This window comes from Eleutherodactylus coqui, chromosome 8 (genome assembly GCF_035609145.1).
Source record: "Eleutherodactylus coqui strain aEleCoq1 chromosome 8, aEleCoq1.hap1, whole genome shotgun sequence".
Taxonomy (NCBI): Eukaryota; Metazoa; Chordata; class Amphibia; order Anura; family Eleutherodactylidae; genus Eleutherodactylus; species Eleutherodactylus coqui.
In genome coordinates, this window is record NC_089844.1 from 189,578,551 (window position 1) to 189,606,172 (window position 27,622).

Sequence of the window (27,622 nt, forward strand, 5' to 3'; positions counted from 1 at the left end):
GGAGAAGACAGGTGAGCCTGCGATGGGGAGGTAAAAGGGGCTACAGCATGGTAGTCTCGGCGCATGTGTCAGGACCCATGCCATCTGAGCGGGCACACAAACACTTGATTTGTGTTCCCGTTCACCACTTTTAGCTCTCCCAACATAGTGTATATCGTCCAGCCGTGAAAACTGCGTCCGATATACGCTCATGGAAAAGAAGCCTAATGGAGAGTTTTTTTCCCCTCTCCCTGGTCTAGAAAACTCCCCAGTAATCATCACTTTGGGTGCCTCAATGCAGAATATATATATTTTTTAAACGATAAATCAAACAAAAACCCTGGAATGTGTATGACAATCATTTAGTGTGAATGCAGCCAACAATCGAACGATCAACAATTTGTTTATCATTCATTGTTCATTTCACGCAAATATGAAAATCATCGCTGGCTCGTTTGCTAATTGTTCGGTTTAAATACCAAATCACTTGGTCATTCGCAGTCACTTGTACTGCGACTGTGAAGGACTGAATGATCTGCAAGTGAATGATTCATCTCTCTGTATAAACAGGTTGCACGAGCGAACTCTTTAATTGCTTGCTCCTGTGACCGATAAATCGTTCCGTGTGAAAGCTGCCTGACTTCCAGGTGTGCGAGGAGCTTCGTGAAGCAGAACGTACGGCTAATTACACATCGTTGTGTTCAGCAATTTGTCTCCTTGCTGATAAGTACAGACACTCATAACCATTCTTTAGTGATTTTGCCAGAGGTTGTACTTTTCCGCTTGACCGGGGGACCCGTGTGTTTGGGCTTACAACTTTCTGGCATGTCAAATTAAAAACTATCTATCTTCAGGAATATGTCAACCTAGACAAGTTTTATTAAGATGGCAATAGCAGAAAGGGGGGTGGGGGGGGGGGGGGGAGTTAAATATAGTGTAAAAATGTCACGTGTTCATTATAGAGGAGTCACAATCTAAAAGACAATAAAAATCCTGCAGTTTGTCGGCAGCTTCTGCTTGTCCTGGAGGAAGATGACAGGGAGTTGTGGGGAAGTTTATTGACGGTACAGTTCCAGGGCTCATGTGTCCCCGGCCCTGCACATCTCTAATACAGAGAGACCTGGAGAAGAAATGGTCACCAGGGAAGACAGTGCTTAAAATCACATTATACCATAAAAATGTACAAAAGCCCAGGGCATCAGGGTGGAATATGTAAATATGTACAAGAGTAAACTAGAGCAATTCTATCTGCAGTCTCTGTCCTTGTAAAGGTCCCTACGAGGAGGGGACCCCGGCCGTGCTGCAGAGATTAAGGGTGGAGGAGCACTGAGGAGGTTGATTGGAGGGGTCTTGCTTAGAAGTCCAGTCCCTGGGTGGGGGTACAGCGCACCCAATAATGACTGAGCAGCAGGCTGCATGCCGACATGAGAAGGCAGACCATAAATACGTGCCCGCTCAAAGTCTTCACGCAGAATATGAGCCCGCTCTTCTCGCTGCTCATAAAGGCGTTGTGGAGGTGCGGGGGGAAGGCGGAGAGGAGGTGGATCCGCTCTACGGTACACATCTCTCCATGCTTCCAGTGCATTGGGGTACTGCTCTCCCAGAAAAGCGCCACGCAGCCGTTCAAAGGGGGAAGATGGATGAGACAGATGGAGCCCAGGCAGTGGGGAGCGTCCCACTTCAAAACTTAGTAGCTCAGGTTCCTCTTTCACTTTCACCTTAGAAAGATGATCCGGTGTCAGACGAGGCTTGGTATCAGAGCTGCTCCCCGGCCTAATAGCAATGTAAGGGGAAAGAGTACGAGCAGAGCCACGTTCCTCACTTCCAGGCAGTCGCTGTGCGGTTGTAAGAGGGGAGACCCGTGGTGCCAAGCGGGAATATAGAAGTTCCCTGGGTGGGAAAAATGGACATTTAAAATCATGTATAATGGATGCACATGACACAGTAGTAGTGGCTCCGAGCGTACACTTACCGATCCTTCTCATCCTTTATGTGTGTGCCGTGTGGATCCATGTCACCAACTTTGCCACAAACTTGAGAGGGTGGAGCAGGGAAGGTAGGTGGAGTGCGATGCAGCCGATTCCAATGATCGTGGGGGCTGGGATAGCCGTGTGCGGCAGGGGCTTCCTTCTGGTTAAACATTGAGGAAGAATCTAGAACAAGAAAATATAATAAGATTTTTCGAAGAATCTAATAACGGACTAGTCAGGTGCAAAATACTACAAGATCAAACAATAAGGGTACTTTTACATAGGCAAATCATTGCCCGAGTGATCGCTCAAAAGAACCATTAGTAGCGGCTGTCATCTCCTTAAACAAAGGACCTGAAGGGCAAGTGAGTGAGAATCGTTGCCAGAGTCACTTGGCTTTTAGACAGTACTATCTATGAATGACTTCCTGTTTAATGGAGGCGGCAGCTGGAAGGGATCTCTAGGGCGGTCCGCCTCCATTCATTGAGTGATAATTATCCCTGTGTAATGGCCCTTTTAGACAGAACGAGAATCTAACGACTTCTCATTTGCCTGAGCGAATGTGCTGGTGATGTCATCACTGGCTCATTCGTGCAGTTCTCATTCACTTATGAACAATCAAGTGTTTAAACTGCCCAACAAGTGAATGAGCCGGTACCGATTTATATGCCGGCTGAAACTGAATGTCGAGCAAGAACTCCTGATTCTCGTCCGTCATTGGCTCTTGTTTAAACTAAATGATTATCGTTCACTTTCATTCGTGTGAATAATTATAAACATTCTGTCTAAACGCATCATAAAAGTAAACCATTGAAGAACAAAACACAGCGTAGTTCCAGAGCTATAACAGATAAGGGTTCACTTACTAAAAGAAGGATTTCCCAGTCCACCAAAAGCACCGTTTGTCAGGGATGCAAGCGCAGACAATCCAGGCGCCCTTAAGAAAGGATCTGAAAGCAAGAACAACTAAGGGTCAGTCCTAGACAAGCGCCACATGGAACTGGACATGGGAAGAGTTGTTTTTTTGCCTGCAAACAAACACTCACCAGAGGGTCCAGCTTGTGAAAGAAATGCGGCAGCTGCAGGACCAAGCTGGAACTGCGCAGGGGCGTGGGGCACAGCACCTAGGAAGAGAGAGAAATGAGTACCGGCTGCAAGAACTACACAGATATACACCCCACCAAAGGTCTGCCCATTACCAGTCACAAGGGAAGAGGGCCGAGCAAGCTCATGTGCGGAGGGCATTGGAGCAAGTCCCGAATTCAAGCAGAGGAGGTCACTACGTAGTTCAGGCTTGTGAGGATTTCCATGTGCAAGCTGTGATGGAGACAAGAGGAGAGCAGTCAGTGAAGAGGCATTCAGGCCAACATGTAAAGGAAGAAATAACAGTGGTAACGCAACATGCGACGAGGCCTCGGGCAGCACCACGGCCGAGCATCTACACAAATCCCAGTTCATGAGAATCTGCTCATCCTGTAGACGTCTACAAGGCCTTTCACTGCAGGCAGAGGGCGACTACTTGACCACATTATACCCATATAGCCCTCAGTCTCATGCTGAATGTGAAGGGGATATGAGGAATACATAAAACAAACCAGAATCTAGCAGATAATGGAAAAAGCATCATCGATAAAAGCAGAGGCCCCTAATGACTGCTAGAAAATTGCATATGCAAGTCAATAGTGCTGCGTTCAATCCGGGTCCATGCAGCATGCTCACAGAGCAAACGGACAGATGTAAAGCGACCCTCCGGGCCTGGAGAACAAAGATGGCCGAACAGCTTCTCTGACTACCTGATGCACACTGGGTGTAGTATGTGTTAGTAGTCTAAGACGCTACATGCTATTCCTACTGTGCGGCACTGCTTACTCACAGCAGATGAAGTGTCCTAAGCCAATGATGTATGCACAGGAGTGCAGCAGGAAGTCAAAGATCAGAGCCGCCATCTTGGTTTGTCCTGCCCGGAAGCTCGCTTTAACCATAGAAAACAAGCAATTACACCCTCAGAGCACCAAGATGTCTACCCAAGGAAAAGACTTTGGCTCTATGGAGAAATAGTCCAACAAGTCCCGTTGGGTAGAAATCCTCTGGATTCACCCTCGAGCATGTCCGAAGCCTCCCTATGTGAGGACCAGAGTTTCCACTATGCTCCCAGTTGCTCACAAGGCGGAGGGTCTGTTTACACCACATGAACTAGTGAATAATGTCGGATTATCGCTCGGACAGCCCGTTTATACAGCAGATACATCATTTGCTCGTTCAAACGAGAAATTGTTCAATAGTGACATTCACTGTACAAGTGAGAGGAATGAACGAGCGTTGATTAGACGGAGCGACTAGTCAACGAGACGACGATTATTATGTCTGTATAAAATGAACGATAAGTGAATGGTTTCCCGTTAGTCGTTGGCCGAGTTTACACTGAACAATTATTGTTCATTTTCTCTCATTTGAACGGCTTTTTGAACCATATTGTTCCATGTAAAAGGGCGTTTAGATTTCTCTCTTTAGCTGTACGCATCAGGACATATTGCAAGTCCAACATCAGCCCAAGCCTGAATGGAAGAGGTCTTGGAGGATCCATGCAGTGTGATGACACATCAGCTGCTGGAGTTTTGTTTTTCTTTGAAGGTGAGAGCAATGACTGTAAGCAGCCAACATATTCGGTCACATCCCTACCTCAGTCTATGGTGCCACCATAACTCCTCAACTGCCAACCCCTGTGCCAGTCCCTATCCTCATGCCCTCCCTGTGCCATAATTGGCACTGGTTGCCCATCCATTATAGAATGCAGTTTATAATCATTGCGCTCACCCATAAGGCTCTCCATAGAGCTACACTGCCCTATATCTACCCCCCCCCCACCTCTGTCTACCGCCCTACCTGCACTCTCCGCTCTGATAATGATCTTACACCAAATTCCTCCTTAATCCAAACCTCCCTATCAATCTCCAAGACTTCTCCTAAACTGCGCCAATTCTATGGAGTACGCTACCACAGACTATCATGTTACATAGTAACATAGTATAAGGCCGAATGAAGACAATGTCCATCTAGTTTAGCCCGTTGATCCAGAGAAAGGCAAAAACCCCAAGAGGCAGGAGCCAAGTAGCCTATTTGGGGGGAAATTCCTTCCCGACTCCCTAATGGCAATCAGACTAATCCCTGGATCAACCCCTAATAGTTCCTACCTGCCCATATACCCGAATTAACAAATAACCTAAGATTTATATCCTGTAATATGCTTCCGCTCTAAAAAGACATCAAGTCCCCTTTTAAACTCCTCTATGGATTTTGCCATCACTACATCCTCAGACAGAGTTCCACAGTCTAACTGCTCTAACAGTAAAGAACCCTATTCTGTGTTGGTGATGAAACCTGCTTTCCTCTAAACGTAGCGGATGCCCTCTTGTTACCGTCGCAGTCCTGGGTGTAGATCATGGGAGAGATCCTTGTATTGTCCCCGCTTGTATTCATACATAGTTATTTGATCGCCCCTTAGCTGTCTTTTTTCTACAGTAAATAATCCTAATTTTGATAGCCTCTCTGGGTATTCCAGTCCCGTCATCCCATGTATTAGTTTAGTTGCCCTTCTTTGAACCCCCTCAAGCACGGTAACATCCTTCCTGAGCAGTGGTGACCAGAACTGTACTCAGTATTCCATGTGGGGCCTGACAAGTGCCTTATATAGTGGGGGGATAATGTTCTCATCCTTTGCCCCTATACCTCTTTTAATGCACCCCAAGACTATTAGCTCTTGCAGCAGCTGACTGGCATTGGTTACTCCAGTTTAATCTACCACATTTAGTATATATTGCTGACATCAGTTTATCCTGCCCATGTGCATAACCTTATATTTATCAACATTGAACTTCATTTGCCGAGAGCTTACTTCATCATAGAAGCTGATCAGATTGGTCTGACATGATCGACCCTTCATGAATACATGCTGGTGAGTTATTCAGTTGTTCTCCTTGAGGTATTCTTCAATAGAGTCTCTCAGAAACCCCGTCGAATATTTTTCCAGTCACCGAAGTGAGACTTACCGGCCAGTAGTTACCAGGCCCACTTTTGGACCCAAGTTGACAATGCGCCAATTTCAATGGTACAACTCAGGTCTTGATAGTATCCATTAATATTAGATATAGCGGTCTAGCTATCACATCACTTAGTTCCCTTAGTACCCTTGGGTGTATTCCATCTGGGCCTGGCGATTTATCGATTTTATTCTTCTTTAACCTGTTCCGCACGTCCTCATGCATTAGGTATGAGATATTTTGTGAGAGGTTCATTATGGTCCGCAGCATCTCATGTGGTACTTCCTTTTCGTTTGTGAATACGCTTGAAAAGAAACTATTTAATAGATTTGCCTTCCCTCCATCATCTTCAATGATTTCTCCTGCATTATTTATTAAAGGGCAAGTGCTCTCAATGCAAATCTTTTTGCTGTTAATATAGTTGAAAAATAGTTTCGGGTTGTTTTTGCTCTCTTTGGCGATCAGTCTTTCTGCCTCCTCCTTAGCAATTTTGATCTTATCTTCGCATATTTTGTTTTTTTTTCCTGTATGATTTTAGCGCTTCTTCGCTGCCTTCTTGCTTTAGTAGTTTGAACGCTTTCTTTTTTTGTTTATTGCCTCGCTTACCGTCTTGTCGAGCCACATTGGTTTCCTTTTACTTGAAGTTCTTTTATTTTTAAAGGGTATGAACTGCTCACATGAGGTGATTAGGATCCTTTTAAACTTTTCCCATATGTCCTCTGTACTGATATTTATGAGGATGTTGTCCTAATTAATGAATTAATGTTAATGTAACTCCGATAGTAGTTCTAAGCTGATCAAATGTTGCTTTACTAAAGTTTAGTTTGTTTGTCGCTCCCTGATAAGGCTTCTTATTGAATGACAGCTGGAAGTTGATTATATTGTGGTCACTGTTACCCAAGTGCCCCTCAACATGTACCCCCGTTATTCGGTCCGGTTTGTTAGTTAGTACTAGGTCCAGAGTGGCCCTCCCTCTCGTTGGTTCCTGCACAAGTTGGGTAAGGTAGTTATCTTTAATTGTTCTCAAGAACTTATCACCCCTATGAGAATTGCAGGTTTCGTTTTCCCATATTATATCTAGATAATTAACGTCCCCCTTGATAATTAATTCGTTGCGGTTTGACACTTCTTCTATCTGCCTTAGTAGTACGATTTCAGTTTCTTCTGTTGCTTTTGGTGGTCTATAGAAAACCCCCATCAGGATTTTGTTATTTTTTTCTCCCTGTATTTCTACCCACAGAGATTCCATGTGTTCATCTCCTACTCCTAGATCCTCCCGTAGCCTCAGCATTAAGAATAATTTAACATACAGACATACCCCTCCCCCTTTCTGGTTTCCACGGTCTCTTCTGAAGAGATTGTAACCCTGTAAATTCGCCACCCAATCGCACTTATCATCAAGCCATGCTTCCGTTTTTCCAACTAGATCATACGTTTTCATCTGTCATTCTCGCTTCAAGCTCACCCACTTTACAGATCAGACTTCTTGCATTTGTGGTCATACAATTTATACAGTTTTTTTTGTTCTTTAAATTCATTTTGTTACTAATGGTACTATTAGCTGATCTGTCAGTTTTAACTGTACTAACCCCGCCCCCTGCTCGACCACCATTCCCATTACTTAGACCCAAGTCGCTAGCTACACTGGCCCTTGTTCCTCTTTTTGACTCCCCCCCCCCTTCCCCCCCCCCCCCCCCCCCCAAGTCCCTAGTTTAAACTCCTCCAGCCTTCTAGCCATGTTAATCCCCAAAACACAGATCTCTTTAGGGCAGCTGACCATCTTCCTTAATCTTTTCTTTCTACCCTTCTTCTACAGGCCCCTCAGAACCCAACTCCTTTATCCCACTAAATTCCCTACACCTCTGTACATATATAGGTACCGAATCATACAGTATTATGTATAATACCCCATATATAAAAGCTGGCTTGACCACTATCTTTTGTGTAACTTAATCTCCTCAGATTGTAAGCGCTTGTGAGCAAGCCCTCACCCCCTATTGATCTAATACTGTAGGTCAGCTCAGATAGAGTCTGGTTTGTAAAGTGCTGCAGAATATGTAGGAATGAAGGTTATAAGAAGCATGACCAAACGCAGACTGTCAAGACTCAATGCACTGCTCAGGTATGGACCTCTACCCCCAAGCTCAGGGACCCAGCGCTTGCCAGAAAGCCACTGATGGCAGTGCTGTACTACCTTGTAGAAGAGAACACAAGAGGTGCATAAGTGCTTCAAAAAGCAAAGATCTCATTACAAGTGACATTACCTACAGGGAAGGGTTTAAAAAAAAAAAAATAGCTTCACCCTTCTCCTTCGGGTCCTCAGCTGTGTGACATCTGAGGACCCAACCTGCTAGAATGTAGAGGCTTTAATCTCGTCTGGAATTAAAGCCCAGGACCAAGAGACGTATATTTACCGCGCTTGGTCCTTAAGGGGTTAATGGCCATGTGTTTTTACTGGTAGACAGCAGTTTTACCCACAAAATTCAGATGGTCATTAACCTGAAAATGGCACCGATTTGCTCTAAAACATCTGTGTGAACATTCAAGGAAGAAATCCATTATGGGCAGCAACACCGCAAGTACTTTTCAGCTGCGCTGTGGCCCCCATGTGTGTACAAGTAGCTAATAACATGCAGGAAAGCCATTTCTGTGCAGCGACCTCTGCCCGCAGTCAAGAAGTAGACAGTACCTTTAGTCTCTCCTGGTGCCGCAGAATCATATACGCCACACGGACATGCATCGCACACCAGCGCCCGGCTCTCTGCGAAATAAACACAAGAGTAGCGTTAGTAACTCAATAACAATGGCTATTTACCCTTCAGTACAGACGAGATCTGTCCATTCACATTACAGTAACCATGCTCACTCTGGATGCATCTGGCAGAATAGACGCCTGTGCAGACTGTAACGCCACCATGTGGAATGTGCAGGTGCAGCATTAAAAAGCGGCTGAAAGAAATATTGCGGGACAGGGACACTGCAGACACTTTTCGATTTGCTGCCACTTGCCTAAACCCAGAGTAACCCCTTGCTTATACCCCGGACAGACACTTACCCTTGTTTTGAATTGTTCAGGCATCTGGAAAAGAAAGAAAAATCACTTAGTACCTGGATCACGGACCCCCAGGTTATTGCCTACATTCCCTCCTGGATCACCACCACAGACCCCCGGTTACCACCTAGATTCTACATTCCCTCCCGGACCACCACCACCACAGACCCCCCCCGTTACCACCCACATTCCCTCCTGGATCACCACCACCACAGACCCCCCCGTTACCACCCACATTCCCTCCTGGATCACCACCACCACAGACCCCCCCCCGTTACCACCCACATTCCCTCCTGGATCACCACCACCACAGACCCCCCCCGTTACCACCCACATACCCTCCTGGATCACCACCACCACAGACCCCCCGGTTACCACCCACATTCCCTCCTGGATCACCACCACCACGGACCACCAATTACCGCCTACAGTCCCCCCTGGAGTCCGGGAAGGTATTATACTTAGCTGGCTCCCCAATACAATGCTGTCACTCCCGAAAGTCACAGCAAACAGTGCAGCCGGACTGCAGGCTGTGCGTGCACACTCCCATTGATTGCTGTGGGAGTGAATGCATACAGCCAGTTGTCCGCGCTCACTTTTGGGGCTGACCGTACTGAATCAAGGAGCCAGGGTAGTATAAGAAATACCTCCCCGGACTCTAGGAAGCCTGCCGTTTTAGCACCATAACTTACTGTATTGTGCTTCTAACTGTTCACAGGTATGAGACTGCGCTCTCATAAACTTGCGTAGGAAAGCGCAGCATGGGACTCTGCAGAGTCAGATTTTTAGGCCATGCATGGACCTTAAAGGGGTGGGGGTGGGGGAACCACTGGATCATGGGACCGTATTAAAAAAACAAACAAAAAAAAAAAAAAACACATCACCCAGCTGTCATATCCCCTAACAGCACCGTAACGCAGTTTATAGTGCTGGGGGTATTGACAGGATCCCTTTAAGTAACTCTTGGCCCTAAAGATTACCTACAGCTTGCCTTATATGACGTCATCACTACATTTGTTCTGAAGCGACATAGGACCCTGCACCTCCCACCTTCCTCCATTCTTGGCCATTCGGAGTACTAACCTGATGAGCCTTGTGGGGTATAGGTGGAGGCACAGAGCATCGTGAGACCAGCTCAGAACTTGTGCTCTGCAATACAGAGAGATCATTAGATGGACGGTACAGTAAGATCGCCCCACCCGACTAGCGAAATAGCAAGCTCACCTTGGGCTGAAATGCCCCCTGAAGAGATCCAAATGAGACACTCGGAGGTAGAACTGGGGGTAGTGCAGTAAGAACCGGAGAAAAGGGAGGAAAAAACTGCAAAATAAAGAAAATATTGTATGAGAACAGACGAGGACGACAACGTGATAAGAGGGGTTATGAGGAGGGCCACAGGATACAACTGAAACAAGAAAGGACAAGACAAGCAGCTGCCCCTCCGCTTCACAGTAAAAGTTCAACACATGAAAAACGTATTGAGCAAGATGAGAAAGCACTGCGACAATGAGCAGCTGAAACAAACGTGGCAGTAAATCCGGGGACGTCTCAGAAGAATCACAGTGCTGCTCCTTTCCATCTCTGGTCCCTACTGTGAGCAGTGAGTCTGAACGTCTACACTATATCAGACATTCGAATATAGTGTAGACTGTATAACGTACTCGGCGTCCTCTTTTACAACGCAGCCGCCAGTCCCTTCTTTATGTATGCAAGGTTTCTAAAGTCCCCTGGTGCAAGCACCGAATCACGGGTGACGTCACAGTGCAACGTTTTCTTGGCACCGTTTTTGTGGGTGGTTTGCCATTGCCTTCCCCAGTCATCTTTACCGACTCGTTTTACCAATCTCAGAAGGATCAAAGCTGAGTCAACCTTGACCTGCAACCTTCAGGTCGTGAGCGAGAGCTTAGGGCTGCATTTCTGCTGCCCTAACACTGTGCCACATGAGACTCTGTAAAATTGCGACCAATTCTCAGACTACCCCATGTGCACTGTGCTCTTGGGGAGCCTTCCCCTGGTCTGGCATGGACCAACACCGATGACATCTGCGTCCGTCATCCCCTACAGGACCGGTCCTGAGAACAGGGAAAGCGTCTCAGACTGGATAGTGTGGTCTACGAATGTAGAGGCTGTTATACATGAGGACAAAACTACAGCAGCAACACTGAAGAGGAGAGCACCAGGTATCCCGTACACATCCCACATTTATAACAACATTTACATATAGAGACTGGAGCGTTGCTGTAAAGAACATGACATAGAGCAGTAAGATAAAGGAAGACGCTTACAGAACTCTGATTCTGTCGGTACAGACTTTCGATTTTACCCGGATATTTTTCAAACTGTAAAGGAAGTGAGATACAAGTGGTTAGAAGGGTCAGTAGAAAGAGAGGGGGCCAGGACACAGAATGCATATATGTAACATGACGGACAAAACGTGAGGAGGTTACACAGAGACCCCCGGACACATCACAGAAGGAAGGTGACTACAAGACAAGCTGTGGACTCACGTTGTGGGGGTAGGGTGTGAAGTGCTGGTGTGTGTGCTGGTGAGTATGTTGATGGTTGTGCTGGTGGAACTGGTACGTTGATCTGACTGCAGCACCAATCTCAGCTGCGCTCCCAGGAGCCGGCAGGAACCGAGATCCCATTTCTTGTCCAATTAGATTATGCTCTAGAACAGAGAACCAATCACATTATATCCAAAGCCCTGGCATTAGTCCCGTCGCTAGCCACACAATATACCCAAAGCCCTGGCATCAGTCCCCTCGCTAGCCACACAATATACCCAAAGCCCTGGCATCAGTTCCATCGCTACCCCCACAATATACCCAAAGCCCTGGCATCAGTCCCCTCGCTAGCCACACAATATACCCAAAGCCCTGGCATCAGTTCCATCACTACCCCCACAATATACCCAAAGCCCTGGCATTAGTCCCCTCGCTACCCACACAATATACCCAATAAATGATTTTACCCACAAAGAGCTGTGTAGTAAGCACACAGAGTCCTCTTGAATGGAAAAAGAAGTGCTGTTGTGAAGAAAAGGGGTGTGCTGGTTTTGTGGGATTCTTTACTAAGGAGAATAGAGGCCGCTGTCTGCAGACCCGACACTTCATGAGAGATGTGCTGCCTTCCAGGTGCACAAATCAAAGATGTGTCTGATAGGCTGCTAAGACTCTTCAGTCTTACAGAACACCACCCATTCCTACTTATATATGTAGGGACAAATGAAACTGCAAAAAGGACCTTGCAACTATCTGCAGAGACTTAGAAGACCTCAAAAGAAGGTGAAGGAACTAGGAGCACAGGTGGTCTTCTCATCCATCCTCCCAGTGGATGGCCATGGAATAAGAAGATGGAACAGGATTCTAGAGGTGAACAACTGGCTACGTCGATGGTGCCATCCGCAAAGATTTGGATTCCTAGACCATGGAGTGAATTACCTATATGATGGACTGCTTGCTAGAGATTGGTTGCACTTTACAAAAACAAGGTAAGCATATATTTGGTGGGCGCCTTGCTTCACTCATTAGAAGAGCTTTAAACTAGAACAATGTGGGAAGGGAAGTGAAAGGTAAAAATATACAGCTAATTAAAGGGGTTGTCCCGCGCCGAAACGGGTTTTATTTTTTTTCAATAGCCCCCCCGTTCGGCGTGAGACAAACCCGATGCAGGGGTTTAAAAAAAACCGGATAGTACTTACCCGAATCCCCGCGCGCCGGTGACTTCTTACTTACGTTGCGAAGATGGCCGCCGGGATCTTCACCCTCGGTGGACCGCAGGTCTTCTGTGCGGTCCATTGCCGATTCCAGCCTCCTGATTGGCTGGAATCGGCACACGTGATGGGGTGGAGCTACGAGGAGCAGCTCTCTGGCACGAGCAGCCCCATTCAGAAGGGAGAAGACCGGACTGCGCAAGCGCGTCTAATCGGGCGATTAGACGCTGAAAATTAGACGGCACCATGGAGACGAGGACGCTAGCAACGGAACAGGTAAGTGAATAACTTCTGTATGGCACATAATTAATGCACAATGTACATTACAAAGTGCATTAATATGGCCATACAGAAGTGTATACCCCAACTTTGTTTCGCGGGACAACCCCTTTAAGAACCTTGCTATTAGAAGTGGAGAGAAAGAGCAAAGACAAAAAGTCAAAATGAAAGTAGAGGAGTAAGAGACACCGATCACAAGCTAATATGTTTCTACACAAATGCACAGAGCATGGGAAACAAACAGGGAGAATTGGAGCTCCTAACACAGGAAGATAAATATGACGTCATAGGCATCACAGTAAGGCCGCCTGCAGACGAGCGGAAATCCTGCCGCGGGATTTCCCGCGGGATTTCCGCCGCTGAAAGTCTGCATAGGAGTGCATTACAATACGCACTCCTATGCAGACGGCCGCGGTTTGGCCGCGCGAAATCTCGCGCGGCAAACAAACCGCGGCATGTTCTAATTTTGTGCGGAGCACGCACTCACCTGGCCGCCGGCTCCGGTCTGCGCATGCGCCGGCTGCGCGGCAGCCGGCACATCAAAGAGCCGGGGCCGCCAGGCGCGGGTGAGTACGCGCTCGCCCCTGCAGGCTCTGGGGTCGGATCGCGCGGCGAGATTTCTCGCTGCCGGATCCGACCCGCTCGTCTGCAGGCGGCCTAACTTGGTGGAATGATACACATGATTGGAATACAAGGCTTGAAGGATACAATGTATTTATAAGAAACAGACCAAAAAAAAGGGGGAGGAGGTGTTGTGTTGTATGTTAGGAAAACATTCATCTCCACAGAGATTCAAGCTTCAGAGCTGGGAGTTCTGTAGAAAGTGTTTGGGTAAGAATACAAGGAGAGAACAACAGACAGGACCCCATTGTAGGCATTTACTATAGGCCACCTGGACAAGCAGAAGATATGGATGAACTCTTTCTACATCAGATGGCCAAGCTCTCAAAAAAGCCCAACATAGTGATCATGGGAGATTTTACCTATCAGACATTTGTTGGGAATCTCTCAGGTAAAAGTAATGGATCCAACAAATTCTGATCCGCTCTTGCTGACAACTTTATATTCCAAAAAGGTAGAAGAGAAAACAAGGTGATCTGCTATCTTGGAAGTAAGGGTGGCTGGACCTTAGGAGGCAGTGATCATGCTATCCTTGAATTTTAGTTAAAAAGGGGAGAAAGACCTGAGAAAACTCAGACCTCAAGGTTGGATTTCCGAAAGGCAGATTTTAATGGACTCAGAAAGAAGATAGGAAGAATCCAATGGCTGGATGTTCTTAAGGACAGAAATGTCCAAGACGGTTGGGAAATATTGCGAAATGAGATTCTCAAAGCACAATCATTAAAAATCCCTAAAAGAAGGAAAGGAGAACGGGAAGCATTTAATCTTTAAGGGCTCCTGCACAGTTGCGTTTTTCTTGTGCGATAATCGCTGCGTTTTTTTAACGCGATTGTCTAATCGGGACTTTCTAGACTTTCAAGTCTGTGCGATGCGTTTTTAACATTAGAAAGTCCCATTGACAATCGCATGAAAAAAACCGCAGCGATATCGTGTGAAAAAACGCGCAAGAAAACTCAAGTGTGCAGGAGCCCTTAATGACGCGGCCATTTTTGTTCCCCCCCCCCCCCCCACTTTAAAAAAAAATAAAAATAAATAAATAAATAGGAACTTTTTTATTTATCCATCAACGTCGCTGTATGAGGGTTTGTTTTTTTGCGGGATGAGTTGTAGTTTAATGGTGCCATGTAATGCACTAATAAAAAAAAAAAAATTTAAGTAGAGTAAAATAAAAAAAAAAACATTCCGCCATCTATCTGTGCGTCTTGTTTCTACGGCGCACAAACTGCAAAACAAATGACATGATATCTTTATTCTATGGGTCAGTACGATTGCGATACCAAACTTGTATGGCTTTTTGTTTTGCTGTACTACTTTCTTTTCAAATTCAATTAATTTTTTTACAATTACTTTCTGCCATCTTCTGCACGCAAAAACATTTATTTTTCCGTCTGCGTTGTTGTGCGAGGGCTCATTTTTTGCGGGACATCCTGTAGTTTGCCTTGGTTCCATTTTGGCATGCATATGACTTTTTGATTGCTTTTTATTGCATTTTTCTGGGGAACATGATGACTGAAAAAGTGCATTTCTGACGCTCTTTATCTCTCCCCCGACGACGTTCACTGTGCAGTGTAAATAATGCGCTACTTTGATAGATCGGACTTTTTCAGACCCAGCAATACCAAATCTGAATTTTTTGTTTTATGAGTTCAATTTTTTTCCCATTATAGATATGGCAAAAGGGGGTGATTTAAAAACTTTTAATACTAATTGTGAAGAAAAAAAAAAGTAAAAAAACATTATTGATCCTATTTTTACATTTTTTTTTCCCGTTCCCCTAGGGGACCACAACTAGCGATGCTTTAATCGCTCCTGCAGTATGATGTAATGCCATAACATTAAGTCATACTGCAATCTGACAGTCTATCAAGCCACCTTACGAGGACGGTTGATAGGCAGTCTGCTAAGGCAGCCCTGGGCCTTTCAGAAGAGATCATCGTGAAGGGGGGCAGGTGTACAGGCATTTAAAGAGTTATTAGCCGCGATTGCTGCCATTATCCACGGGTGTCAGCTGTAATAAACAGCTGACGTCCGCACTGTATGAAGAGGGGTCGCGCCGCGATCTCTCTTCATATATACCCCGACGCTGCAGGACGTTAATGTATGCCTGGAAGCGGGAAGGGATTAAAGAGACCAAGATGGATGAACACAGAACTTGAACACATGTTAAAAAGGAAGAAAAATATGTTTATCAAATGGAAAGAGGGGGAATATATATAAAGAAGAATATAATGCGGTCTGCAGAAACTGTAGGGCAAGTGTCAGAAAAGCTAAAGCAGATAATGAATTGAGGCTTGCAACAGAGGCCAAAAGCAAAAAAGATTTTTGAGGTATGTCAAAAGCAAAAGAAAAGTCAAAGATGCTATTGGATGCTTACAAGATGAAACTGGTGAATTGGTTAAGAATGATGTTGAGAAGGCCGAACTTTTAAATTCCTATTTTGTATCAGTTTTCTCTCAGAAAGTAGATGGAACATCAGCTGATCTTCCCTGTGCTATTGGGGGAATAAAAGAATGCAGGCTGTCTATAAGCAGCGGAAGTAATTGCTAAACCACTCGCCATAATCTTTGAAAATTCCTGGAGAACAGGAGAAGTCCCAGAAGATTGGAAAATAGCAAATGTTGTCCGCATCTTCAAAAAAGGGAAGAAGGTGGATTCAGGAAACTACAGACCTGTGAGCCTGACTACTATACCGGGAAGGATCTATGAACATATTATTAAACAGCATGTATGCAATTACTTGGATGAGAATGGAGTAATTAACCAGCGCCAACATGGGTTTGTAACAAACAACTCATGACAGACTAATCTAATTTCTTTCTATGATAGTATCACTGACTGGGTTGATCAGGGAAATGTGGTGGATATAGTATAGCTTGACTTTAGTAAAGCATTTGACAAAGTATCTCATACTATACTTATTGAAAAAAAATGACCAAATACGGGATTGACAAAGCAACTGTTAGGTGGATTCAGAACTACCGTGTTTCCCCAAAAATAAGGCACCCCCTGAAATTTGCAAAAGTCCCAAATATAAGGCACCCCCCGATAGTAAGGCATAGTAAAGTATGCAGGCAAGTCAAGAGGCCTGTCCCCTGCTGCCATCCCCGTTGTCTCCTACCTCCAGATGTATAGGTAGATCTGCAGACAGTCTGCTGTTATCCTGCCCCTGCTGTGCTGTACGAGTGTGCTGTTGTGAGCTCCCCTTGTTGGCTGGAAAAGTCCATACTGTACGTTCTGTTCCTGCTGTACATGTCTGCTGTGATGAGCCCCCCCTGGTGGCCGGAAGCTGCAATACCATCCCTGCTTACAAGTGGTACAGGAACTTCTGTCTGCAGACAGGTATGTTACCTTAAAGCCCTTATTTTTTTATGGCTCTGTGTGAGAGTCAGGCAACCTTTGTGTGATTCTTAAGGCTGGGTTCTCAGAGCGTATTTCCAGCGGAAATCTCGCGGTTTGGCCACAGCGATAAACAGCGAGATTTCCGCTGGGAAAGCGCTGCTTCAAAACCCACGGCACTCAGCCGCTTGTTTTGAAGCGACCTGGCTGCACGCTTTTCCGTTTCTGTGGCCGGTGAATCTCCACCACAACACCAGCTTCTCCCAGCTTTGCCGTGACAGATTTGCTGTCCCATGTGGACGAGATTTCTGAGAAATTTCGTCCACAAAGCTGGCCAATTGAGGGATTAGCGGCCACAGACGGATTTGCCGCGGCGAAATAAGACACCCCCTAAAATAAGACGTAACGCATATTTGGGAGCAAAAATTTATATAAGACGCGTCTTATTTTCGGGGAAACAGGGTAGCTGAGTGATCATACTTAAAGAGTGGTCATAAATGGCTGCACATCCAAGTGGAAGAATGTATCAAGTGGGGGTACCACAAGGTTCTGGCCTAGGCCCAGTGTTGTTCAACATTTTTTAAATGATTTGGAGGAGGGAATTGATGGGAAACTGATCAAATTTATTGACCACACAAAGCTAGCAGGGATAGCTAACACTAGGGAAGAGAGAGAGAGAGTACTCAAAAAGATCTAGAAAAGCTTGAACGGTGGGTAGCGACTAACAGAATGGGATTTAACAAGGAGAAATCCAAAGTCCTACATCAAGAAAAATGAAGAAAGCACATACAGAATGGGAGGAATTGGGCTATGCAGAAGCACATGTGAAAAAAAACCTGGGTATACTAATAAATCAGACTGAACATGAGTCAACAATGTGATGCGGCAGGCAAACAGGCAACAAAAAGGCTGGGATTGTAATTCTTTAGTCAGACCTCATCAGGAATACTGTGTCCAGTTCTGGGCACCCCACTTAAAAAAAAAAACACCGACAAACTGGACCAGTTTCAGAGAAGAGTTACCAAGATGGTAAGCGTTCTGCAAATCATGTCCTATAAGGAACGGTTAAAGGATCTGGGAATGTTTAGCTTGCAGAAGAGAAGGCTGAGAGGAGACTTAATAGCGATCTACAAATATCTGGAGGGCTGTCATAGTGCTGAGGGATCAACCCTATTCTCATTTGCACATGGAAAGACTAGAAGCAATGGGATGAAACTGAAAGGGAGGAGACACAGATTAGATATTAGAAAAAAACTTTCTGACAGTGAGGGTGATCAATGAGTGGAACAGGTTACCACGGGAGGTGGCGAGTTCTCCTACAATGGAAATGTTCAAACAAAGGCTGGACAAATATCTGTCTGGGAGGATATAGTGAATCCTGCACTGAGCAGGGGGTTGGACCCGATGACCCTGGAGGTTCCTTTTTATGATTCTATGCCCTGGCATCAGTCCCCTAGTTACCCACACAATATACCCAAAGCCCTGGTATCAGTCTCCTCACTACCCACACAATATACCCAAAGCCCTGGCATTAGTCCCCTTGCTACCCACATAATATACCCAAAGCGTTGGAATCAGTCCCCTCGTTAACCCCGCATTATACCCAAAGCCCTGGCATCAGTCCCCTTGCTACAAGCACTCCCTGTACAAACCCTACCCCTAAACCTCATGGTAGCAGAGAAAACTTACCAGATAACACAGCCGAAGGTGGATGACCAGGGACTTGTAGAAGGGGAGGTGGAGGAGGAAGGGCTTGACTGGGGGGAAATAGGTTCATATGATGATGGGAAGGAGGACGCAGGATGGAGGGCAGGGTGGACGGAGCCGTATGGACGGGAAGAGAAACAGCCGGGGTTGAAGGTTTCTGAACCACAGTTGGAGTTGGCATCGGTTTGGGGACAAAACTCCTGTTAGAACTGAGAAAAGAGAAGTCAGGTGACAGATCACAAGTGTACAAGGAAGACAGTCATGCAAAAACCCGTGGCGACTCCTACCTACTAGCCCCAGGCTCCACACTTGGTGGTGGCGGCGTCGGCTGAACAGGCACAGGCTCCACTTTGGGAGAGGCACGGGGTGGATCCTGTGATGGGGCAACAGGCGGAGGAGGTGGAATATAGTCAATCTCGGGCTCCTGGCTCTTCTCACAACTTCTCCCCAAACCAGAAATTTGAGAAAGCACTGTCAATTTTAGGCGACCACCAGAAAGGGGAGGTGAAGCTGGAGGAGACAAAAAGGCCTTTGTTGAGAAGGTAAAACTGAAATAAAATCAACGACGAACAAACAACATAATACGTATGAGTTGTCACAGGACAATATACAAGTACACAACCCTGCCAGAAGTTTGTGCCCCCAGTTGGGATATCGAGATGTCTACACGTATTTGTGTCAGTGAGGTCAAGCGATTGAGGGGTCACGTTTGGGAATGGGGTTGAATGTCTTGGTCCTTCCAGCCATCACTAAGGAAGAACAGGAAAGGGCCCTTCATAGCTAAAACCAAGGGGCCTGAACAATGAGGAACAGCCCCATCATTGTTCCTCCTCCTCCAGACGTCTTCTCCATCCATCAGTCATATGGTGAAGTGCGCCTTCCGGAGAGCGAGGATTCACCGCTGGAGTCTTACAATCTGATGCTTGGCAATGGAAGCTTCAGCCCTGGATGGGCCGTTCCTACGCAGACATTACTTTCAGGAACAGACTAGTGGTGTGACTCCTATGGGGAAAGTAAGAGCATCCTCCTGGACAAGGACAACCCTGTACGGCCTCATGAGCTCGCCGGATGGACAGACTGCACCCTACGACACTGACGGGGTGTCAGCGAGGACGTCAGTAAGCACCTACTGCTAATGGCTGTCAATGGAGACTATAAATCACTAAGTGAGGCAGTTGACCCACTAGTTACAGGGGGCTACACATCCTGTAATACTGCCTGCCCCCAAAGACAATGATCTACAAGCAGCAATGTGTGAAAACCTCCTTGTCAGATCGTACCTGAACTTGTAGAAATCGTGAAGGACACAGCCAGATCATGATTGGGAACCTGCGGAAAAGGAGACACCGTACTGAACCAAAGCAAGACCGACACCAAGTGGGAGGCGCAACCACTAGACGATTGCCGGTGTACAACAAAGGAACATAGGCTTTCATGTCAGACAAACTGCCCACCCCACGGCGGGAACAGGGACAAAGACGAGGTCACATCCCTACCTGCTCCTCCGAGCTGCTTTCAGCGTCGCACTGAAAAGGAAAACCAAGAATAAGTCACATCCAGAGACCCTTATATGTCGGCCAATAACCGTGAATGAGCATTTGTTGGACGACTTATGCTCCCCGCCACCGCCCCACGTACAGGGCACAGCAATCAGCCAACGAGCAAAAGCTTGTCAGACGGTTACACTTTTTGGGCCAAAAAAAAAAATTGTTCTTGACAGCACATCTACCCATGCAATCAGGGGATGCACTGCGGAGAGCGATGATACTCAAGAGCAGACTTGGGCAAAGCACGGCCCGCGGGCCACATCCGGCCCGCTGAATAGCTCGGACCGGCCCGCAAAGAGTGTCCTGGTGACTCACCAATGAGTCCGGTGTCAGCAACGGGAAGCAGCGAAACTAAGGCCTCATGTCCACGGGGAAAATCGGGCCCGCTACGGATTCTACATGTAGAATCTGCAGCGGGTCCCTCCTGCCCCGCGGACATGAGCCCTGAAAATAAGAATAAATGACAATAAACTCACCTCCCATCCGCTCCGTTTCTTCTCTTCGCGGCGGCGTCATCTTCTCTCGTCGCGGCCGGATCTTCATTCTTCGGCTCGGCGGATGTGCACGATGACGTCGGTGACGTGCCCCGCGCATGCGCCGGGCCGAAGCAAAATGATCCGGCCGCGGCTGAGAGAGGATGGCGCGGCGCCGAAGAGAAGAACCGGAGCGGGTAACTAAAATGTGATTTTTGTGTCCCGCGGATCCGGACGGCTTCCATAGGCTTCAATAGAAGCCCGCGGGAGCCGTCCCCGCGGGAGACCCGCATGAAAATGGAGCATGGTCCAGATTTTTTCATGCTCCATTTTTTTTTAAATCACTTTTATTGACGATCCGCGGGTATTTATCTACCCGCGGGTGGTCAATGCATCCCTATGGGGTGCGGATCCGCGCGCGGGAGAAGAGTTAAAATCCGCTGCGGATTTTAATTCTTCTTTTCCCCGTGGACATGAGCCCTAAGTGATGCCACTGTAACTTCTGAGTGGAGATGGGAGTGCTCCTTACCGCTCCCCTCTCCATTGGCAGACACAGGGGCCGCGCCGTAAAACGGGGTGAAACACCGGGTGTTCACCGCGCCGTATTACAGCGCCATTCATTTTCAATGACGGCCGTATTCTGGCCGCAAATCGGGCGGCTGTAATACGGCCCCATTAAGGCAATGTGCATGGAGCCTTCGTATGTTGGTCTGGCCCTCTAAAACCATTCCAATTTCTCATGTGGCCCCATGGGAAAATTAATTGCCCACCCCTGCTCAAGAGGAATGAGGAATCGTCCGAACAATCATTCCTCCTCCATTGGAATGGGCCGGTGTGAAGGCCAAAAATATGAAGTCCAACCTTGCTGATTGGTGCTGGTTACACAGGGCAGATCGAGCAGGACAAGGGCTGAATCACAGAGGCGCAAGCCATCTGCGTACAAGGCGGTGATAGAAGTCCATTGATTCCTATTGGGTCACTCAACCTATGGGTTTTCTTTTTCAAACACGCGTGAAAGAGATTATAGCATGTCTTATTTTGGTGTGTGATATGCACCAATACAGGCTATGGGGATTTAACATACGCAGCAGATGTTGGCTGTGTACTGCATATTATATGCAGGATATATACACCAGTGTAAGTGGGTCCTAAAAGTGTGCATCAACCCAACCGCAGCAGGAGACCCCAAAGAAGGTAGAACCATCTACTCACTATGTATCCTGCGTCCAGGCCGCACCGCATAAAGTCCTGCAAGAAACACCCCAAGTTACAACCAGTGGCCAGAAATGTGATGCTATGACCACCGAGGGCTGCACTCACCCGTCTGTCATGGTCCGGGCCGGAGGGCCGCATGCAAGCGTTCACAGAACCAACACCAGAGCAGAGTCGCTTCTGGAAAAGAGAAAAACATTTACAGAAAGGACAAAACAGCACGGCGCCACGTCCCTGACATCACCAATATCCCATGGGGGCACGTATGAAGGCCAACGCCATTAGAAAAGGAGCGTTAGCTCATAGCAAGCCATCAGATTCCAGAAGCCTGCTGGGAAATAAGAGCAGCGGTTACAATGGCCGTCAGCTCCGCACTGACACCTCACCAGCACCCCCACGGTAACGGTGTTCCTATAAGAGGGGGGTCACCCGCTCCGCGCTGACACTTCCCCAGCGCCCCCGCGGTAACGGTGTTCCTATAAGAGGGGGGGGGGGGGGTCACCCGCTCCGCGCTGACACCTCACCAGCGCCCCCACGGTAATGGTGTTCCTATAGGAGGGGTTCACCTGCTTTAACACCTCACCAGCGCCCCCACGGTAATGGTGTTCCTATAGGAGGGGTTCACCTGCTTTAACACCTCGCCAGCGCCCCCACGGTAACGGTGTTCCTATAGAAGGGGTTCACCTGCTCCACACAGACACCTCGCCAGCACCCCCATGGTAACAACATTTCTACAGGAGGGGTCACCTGATCCACACCAACACCTTGCCAGCGGCCCCATGGTATCGGCGTTCCTATAGGAGGAGCTATCTGACACCTTACCAGTGCCCCCATGGTAACAGTGTTCCTATAGGAGGGGCCAACTGCTCTAACACCTCACTAGCGCCCCCACGGTAACAGTGTTCATATAGGAGGTGTTCACCCACTGACACCTCGCCAGCGCACTCATGGTAACGGTGTTGCTATAGGAGGGGTTCACCTGCTCTACACCGACACGTCGCCAGCGCCCCCATGGTATCAGCGTTATTATAGGACGGGCCATCTGCTCCAGGCAGACACCTCGCCAACGCCCCCACGTTAAAGGTGTTCCTATAGGAGGGGTTCACCTGCTTTGACACCTCGCCAGCGTACCCACGGTAACCGTGTTCCTATAGAAGGGGTTCACTTGCTCCACACAGACACCTCGCCAGCGCCCCCATGGTATCGGCGTTCCTATAGAAAAAGCCATCTGACACCTTACCAGCGCCCCCACAGTAAGTGTTCCTATAGGAGGGGCCACCTGCTCTGACACCTCACTAGCGCCCCTACAGTAACAGTGTTCATATAGGAGGTGCTCACCCACTCTGATACCTTGCCAGCCCACCCATGGTATCGGCGTTCCTATAGGAGGGGCCATCTGCTCCAGGCCGACACCTCGCCAGCGCACCCATGGTATCTGTGTTCCTATAGGAGGGGCTACCTGCTCCAGGCCAACACCTCGCCAGCCCCCCATGGTAATGGTGTTCCTATAGAAGCAGGTGTCTGCTCTGTGCTGACACCTCGCCGACGCCCCCATGGTAACAGTGTTCCTATAGGAGGGGCCATCTGCTCCAGGCCGACACCTCGCCAGCGCCCCCATGGTAACGGTGTTCCTATCGGAGCAGCTGTCTGCTCTGTGCTGACACCTCGCCGACGCTACCATGGTAACTGTGTTCCTATAGAAGGGGCCACCTCACCAGCGCCCCCATGGTAACTGTGTTCCTATAGGAGGGGCCATCTGCTCCAGGCCGACACCTCACCGACGCCCTCATGGTAATGGCGTTCCTATAGGAGGGGCCATCTGCTCCAGGCCGACACCTCACCGACGCCCCCATGGTAATGGCGTTCCTATAGGAGGGGCCATCTGCTCCAGGCCGACACCTCACCGACGCCCCCATGGTAATGGCGTATCTATAGGAGGGGCCACCTGCTCCAGGCCGACACCTCACCAACGCCCCCATGGTAATGGCGTTCCTATAGGAGGGGCCATCTGCTCCAGGCCGACACCTCACCAGCACCCCCCCACGGTAACTGTGTTCCTATAGGAGGGGCCTGCTCCAGGCCGACACCTCACCAGCACCCCCCATGGTAATGGTGTTCCTATCGGAGGAGCTGTCTGCTCTGCGCTGACACCTCGCCGACGCCCCCATGGTAACTGTGTTCCTATAGGAGGGGCCATCTGCTCTAGGCCGACACCTCACCGACGCCCCCATGGTAATGGCATTCCTATAGGAGAGGCCTGCTCCAGGCTGACACCTCGCCGACGCCCCCATGGTAACTGTGTTCCTATAGGAGGGGCCATCTGCTCCAGGCCGACACCTCACTGACGCCCCCCATGGTAATGGCGTTCCTATAGGAGGGGCCATCTGCTCCAGGCAGACACCTCACCAGCACCCCCATGGTAATGGTGCTCCTATAGAAGGGGCCACCTGCTCCAGACCGACACCCCACCAGCACCCCCATGGTAATGGCGTTCCTATAGGAGGGGCCATCTGCTCCAGGCAGACACCTCACCAGCACCCCCATGGTAATGGTGCTCCTATAGAAGGGGCCACCTGCTCCAGACCGACACCTCACCAGCACCCCCATGGTAATGGCGTTCCTATAGGAGGGGCCATCTGCTCCAGGCTGACACCTTGCCGACGCCCCCATGGTAACTGTGTTCCTATAGGAGGGGCCATCTGCTCCAGGCCGACACCTCACCGACGCCCCCATGGTAATGGCGTTCCTATAGGAGAGGCCTGCTCCAGGCTGACACCTTGCCGACACCCCATGGTAACTGTGTTCCTATAGGAGGGGCCATCTGCTCCAGGCTGACACCTCACCAGCACCCCCCATGGTAATGGTGTTCCTATAGGAGGGGCCATCTGCTCCAGGCTGACACCTCACCAGCACCCCCATGGTAACTGTGCTCCTATAGGAGGGGCCACCTGCTCCAGGCCAACACCTCACCAGCAGCCCCCATGGTAACTGTGTTCCTATAGGAGGGGCCATCTGCTCCAGGCCGACACCTCACTGACGCCCCCCATGGTAATGGCGTTCCTATAGGAGGGGCCATCTGCTCCAGGCAGACACCTCACCAGCACCCCCATGGTAACTGTGTTCCTATAGGAGGGGCCATCTGCTCCAGGCCGACACCTCACTGACGCCCCCCATGGTAATGGCGTTCCTATAGGAGGGGCCATCTGCTCCAGGCAGACACCTCACCAGCACCCCCATGGTAATGGTGTTCCTATAGGAGGGGCCACCTGCTCCAGACCGACACCTCACCAGCACCCCCATGGTAATGGCGTTCCCATAGGAGGGGCCATCTGCTCCAGGCTGACACCTTGCCGACGCCCCCATGGTAACGGTGTTCCTATAGGAGGGGCCATCTGCTCCAGGCCGACACCTCACCGACGCCCCCATGGTAATGGCGTTCCTATAGGAGAGGCCTGCTCCAGGCTGACACCTCGCCGACACCCCATGGTAACTGTGTTCCTATAGGAGGGGCCATCTGCTCCAGGCCGACACCTCACTGACGCCCCCCATGGTAATGGCGTTCCTATAGGAGGGGCTACCTGCTCCAGGCCGACACCTCACTGACGCCCCCCATGGTAATGGTGTTCCTATAGGAGGGGCCACCTGCTCCAGGCCGACACCTCACCAGCACCCCCATGGTAATGGTGTTCCTATAGGAGGGGCCACCTGCTCCAGGCCGACACCTCACCAGCACCCCCATGGTAATGGTGTTCCTATAGGAGGGGCCATCTGCTCCAGACCGACACCTCACCAGCACCCCCATGGTAATGGTGTTCCTATAGGAGGGGCCATCTGCTCCAGGCCGACACCTCACCGACGCCCCCATGGTAACTGTGTTCCTATAGGAGGGGCCACCTGCTCCAGGCCGACACCTCACCAGCACCCCCATGGTAATGGCGTTCCTATAGGAGGGGCCACCTGCTTCAGGCAGACACCTCACCAGCACCCCCATGGTAATGGCGTTCCTATAGGAGGGGCCATCTGCTCCAGACCGACACCTCACCAGCACCCCCATGGTAATGGCGTTCCTATAGGAGGGGCCATCTGCTCCAGACCGATACCTCACCAGCACCCCCCCCCCACGGTAACGGTGTTCCTATAGGAGGGGCCATCTGCTCCAGGCCGACACCTCACCGACGCCCCCATGGTAACTGTGTTCCTATAGGAGGGGCCATCTGCTCCAGGCCGACACCTCACCGACGCCCCCATGGTAACTGTGTTCCTATAGGAGGGGCCATCTGCTCCAGGCCGACACCTCACCGACGCCCCCATGGTAACTGTGTTCCTATAGGAGGGGCCATCTGCTCCAGGCCGACACCTCACCAGCACCCCCCATGGTAATGGTGTTCCTATTGGAGCAGCTGTCTGCTCCAGGCCGACACTCCTATGGTAACGAGGTTCCTATAGGGGTGGGGTCACCCACCTGGCTCTTGTGTGCCTGCTCATCAGGCTGGTTCTCGCTGGCGCCAGGGTCCTCTGAGCTGCCTCCATCACTCCTCTTTCTCTTGCCTGGGGGCCGCTTTCTGTAGGGTTCCTCCATTGGAATGGTCTCCACGGTGACGTCTCTCTACAGGAAGGCACGGTTGTCACTAGGAGGCTCTCTCCCACCAAAGCCCCCCTCCGCAGACCCTCGAGCTCCTTACCTGCATGGCCTCCAGGCTGCCATAACTGCTGATACAGAAGCCATCTATCAGGTCTTCTTCACGGAGCACAGAGCTCTCGTCACCTCTCTTTCGCCTCTTCTTCTTGCGCTGTGGGCGTGGCCAGACGGCGGGCTCGGGGCTCGAGGACAAAGAGTTAGCGGGTGAGGGGCCCCTCTGACGATCTCGTTGGGCTTTTGAGCGTCTGCGTGGGAGGCGGGGCCCGGAACGGCTGCGGGGGAGGTGAGGCAGGGCCTCCATGTTGGGGGCTCTATCATCCAGGCCGTAGCATAGCTCCACGCTACAACCTGTTCGCAGATTTGCCGGTACTAACAGCGGCAGCGCAGTCGTCTTGTCAGGACCGACCCAAAGAAGTGAAAAGCCGCAGTTATCTGACCTCAGGAGGGGCTGCGGCAGGCATGACCACAAAACAAGCACAGCCTGAGGATGTCACATCCCTAGGGGGCGCTATCAGACGGCAGCCATCAGATGGGGAGACAGCGTGGGGCGCTCACCAGGGATGGGCTTAGTGGGGGAGCGGAGGGGGTGAAAGGTGGCCCCAAATGGGTGCGATTGGGGGGGGAGGGAGAAATCAATGAACTCAGTGATGGGCTTAATGGTGAGGATGAGGGGTGCTGACCCTAACGGTGGGCCGGGGGAGGCAGGGCGCTGACCCCCAGAGATGAGGTGACCCTAATGATGGGCCTGCTGGGGGTTGTGATAAGCGGTGAACCCAGAGATGGGGTGATGAGTAGTGAACCTAATAATGTGCCTGCTGGGGTTGGTGAACCGGTGACGGCCCTGTGAGCAGGCAGTGGTCGGGGGCTGCAGGAGGAAGCAGCGGGACCCTCCGGTGGAGGCGGGACACCCTCGGACCCTGCAGGCTACTCTCCGGGGTCTTGTGTGAGTCAGGGATGTGGGGGGACCCGCTCCTCATCCCCCCCGGACCCGTCCCCGGTCTCCGGGCTTTTCCCTTTCTCTCCAGGCCACGCCTTCCGCACTAAACGTCCTGCGT

At 49.5% G+C, this 27,622-nt stretch overlaps 1 protein-coding gene across 1 annotated transcript; it reads right to left on the bottom strand.

Moving 5' to 3' along the window:
* Nucleotides 1–836: 836 nt before the first annotated feature.
* FBRS (fibrosin) lies at nt 837–27,622 on the bottom strand. The gene is made up of 19 exons (XM_066577126.1): nt 26,611–27,622; nt 26,391–26,534; nt 22,037–22,108; nt 21,929–21,964; nt 20,193–20,222; nt 19,977–20,025; nt 18,984–19,206; nt 18,679–18,905; nt 11,546–11,709; nt 11,324–11,377; nt 10,263–10,358; nt 10,122–10,187; nt 9,042–9,065; nt 8,676–8,747; nt 3,149–3,266; nt 2,996–3,073; nt 2,816–2,899; nt 1,952–2,132; nt 837–1,869 (listed from the first exon to the last, which is right to left on the bottom strand). The coding sequence occupies exons 1-19, from the start codon at nt 26,866–26,868 to the stop codon at nt 1,224–1,226; spliced, it is 2,622 nt and encodes an 873-aa protein (XP_066433223.1). The 5' UTR covers nt 26,869–27,622; the 3' UTR covers nt 837–1,223.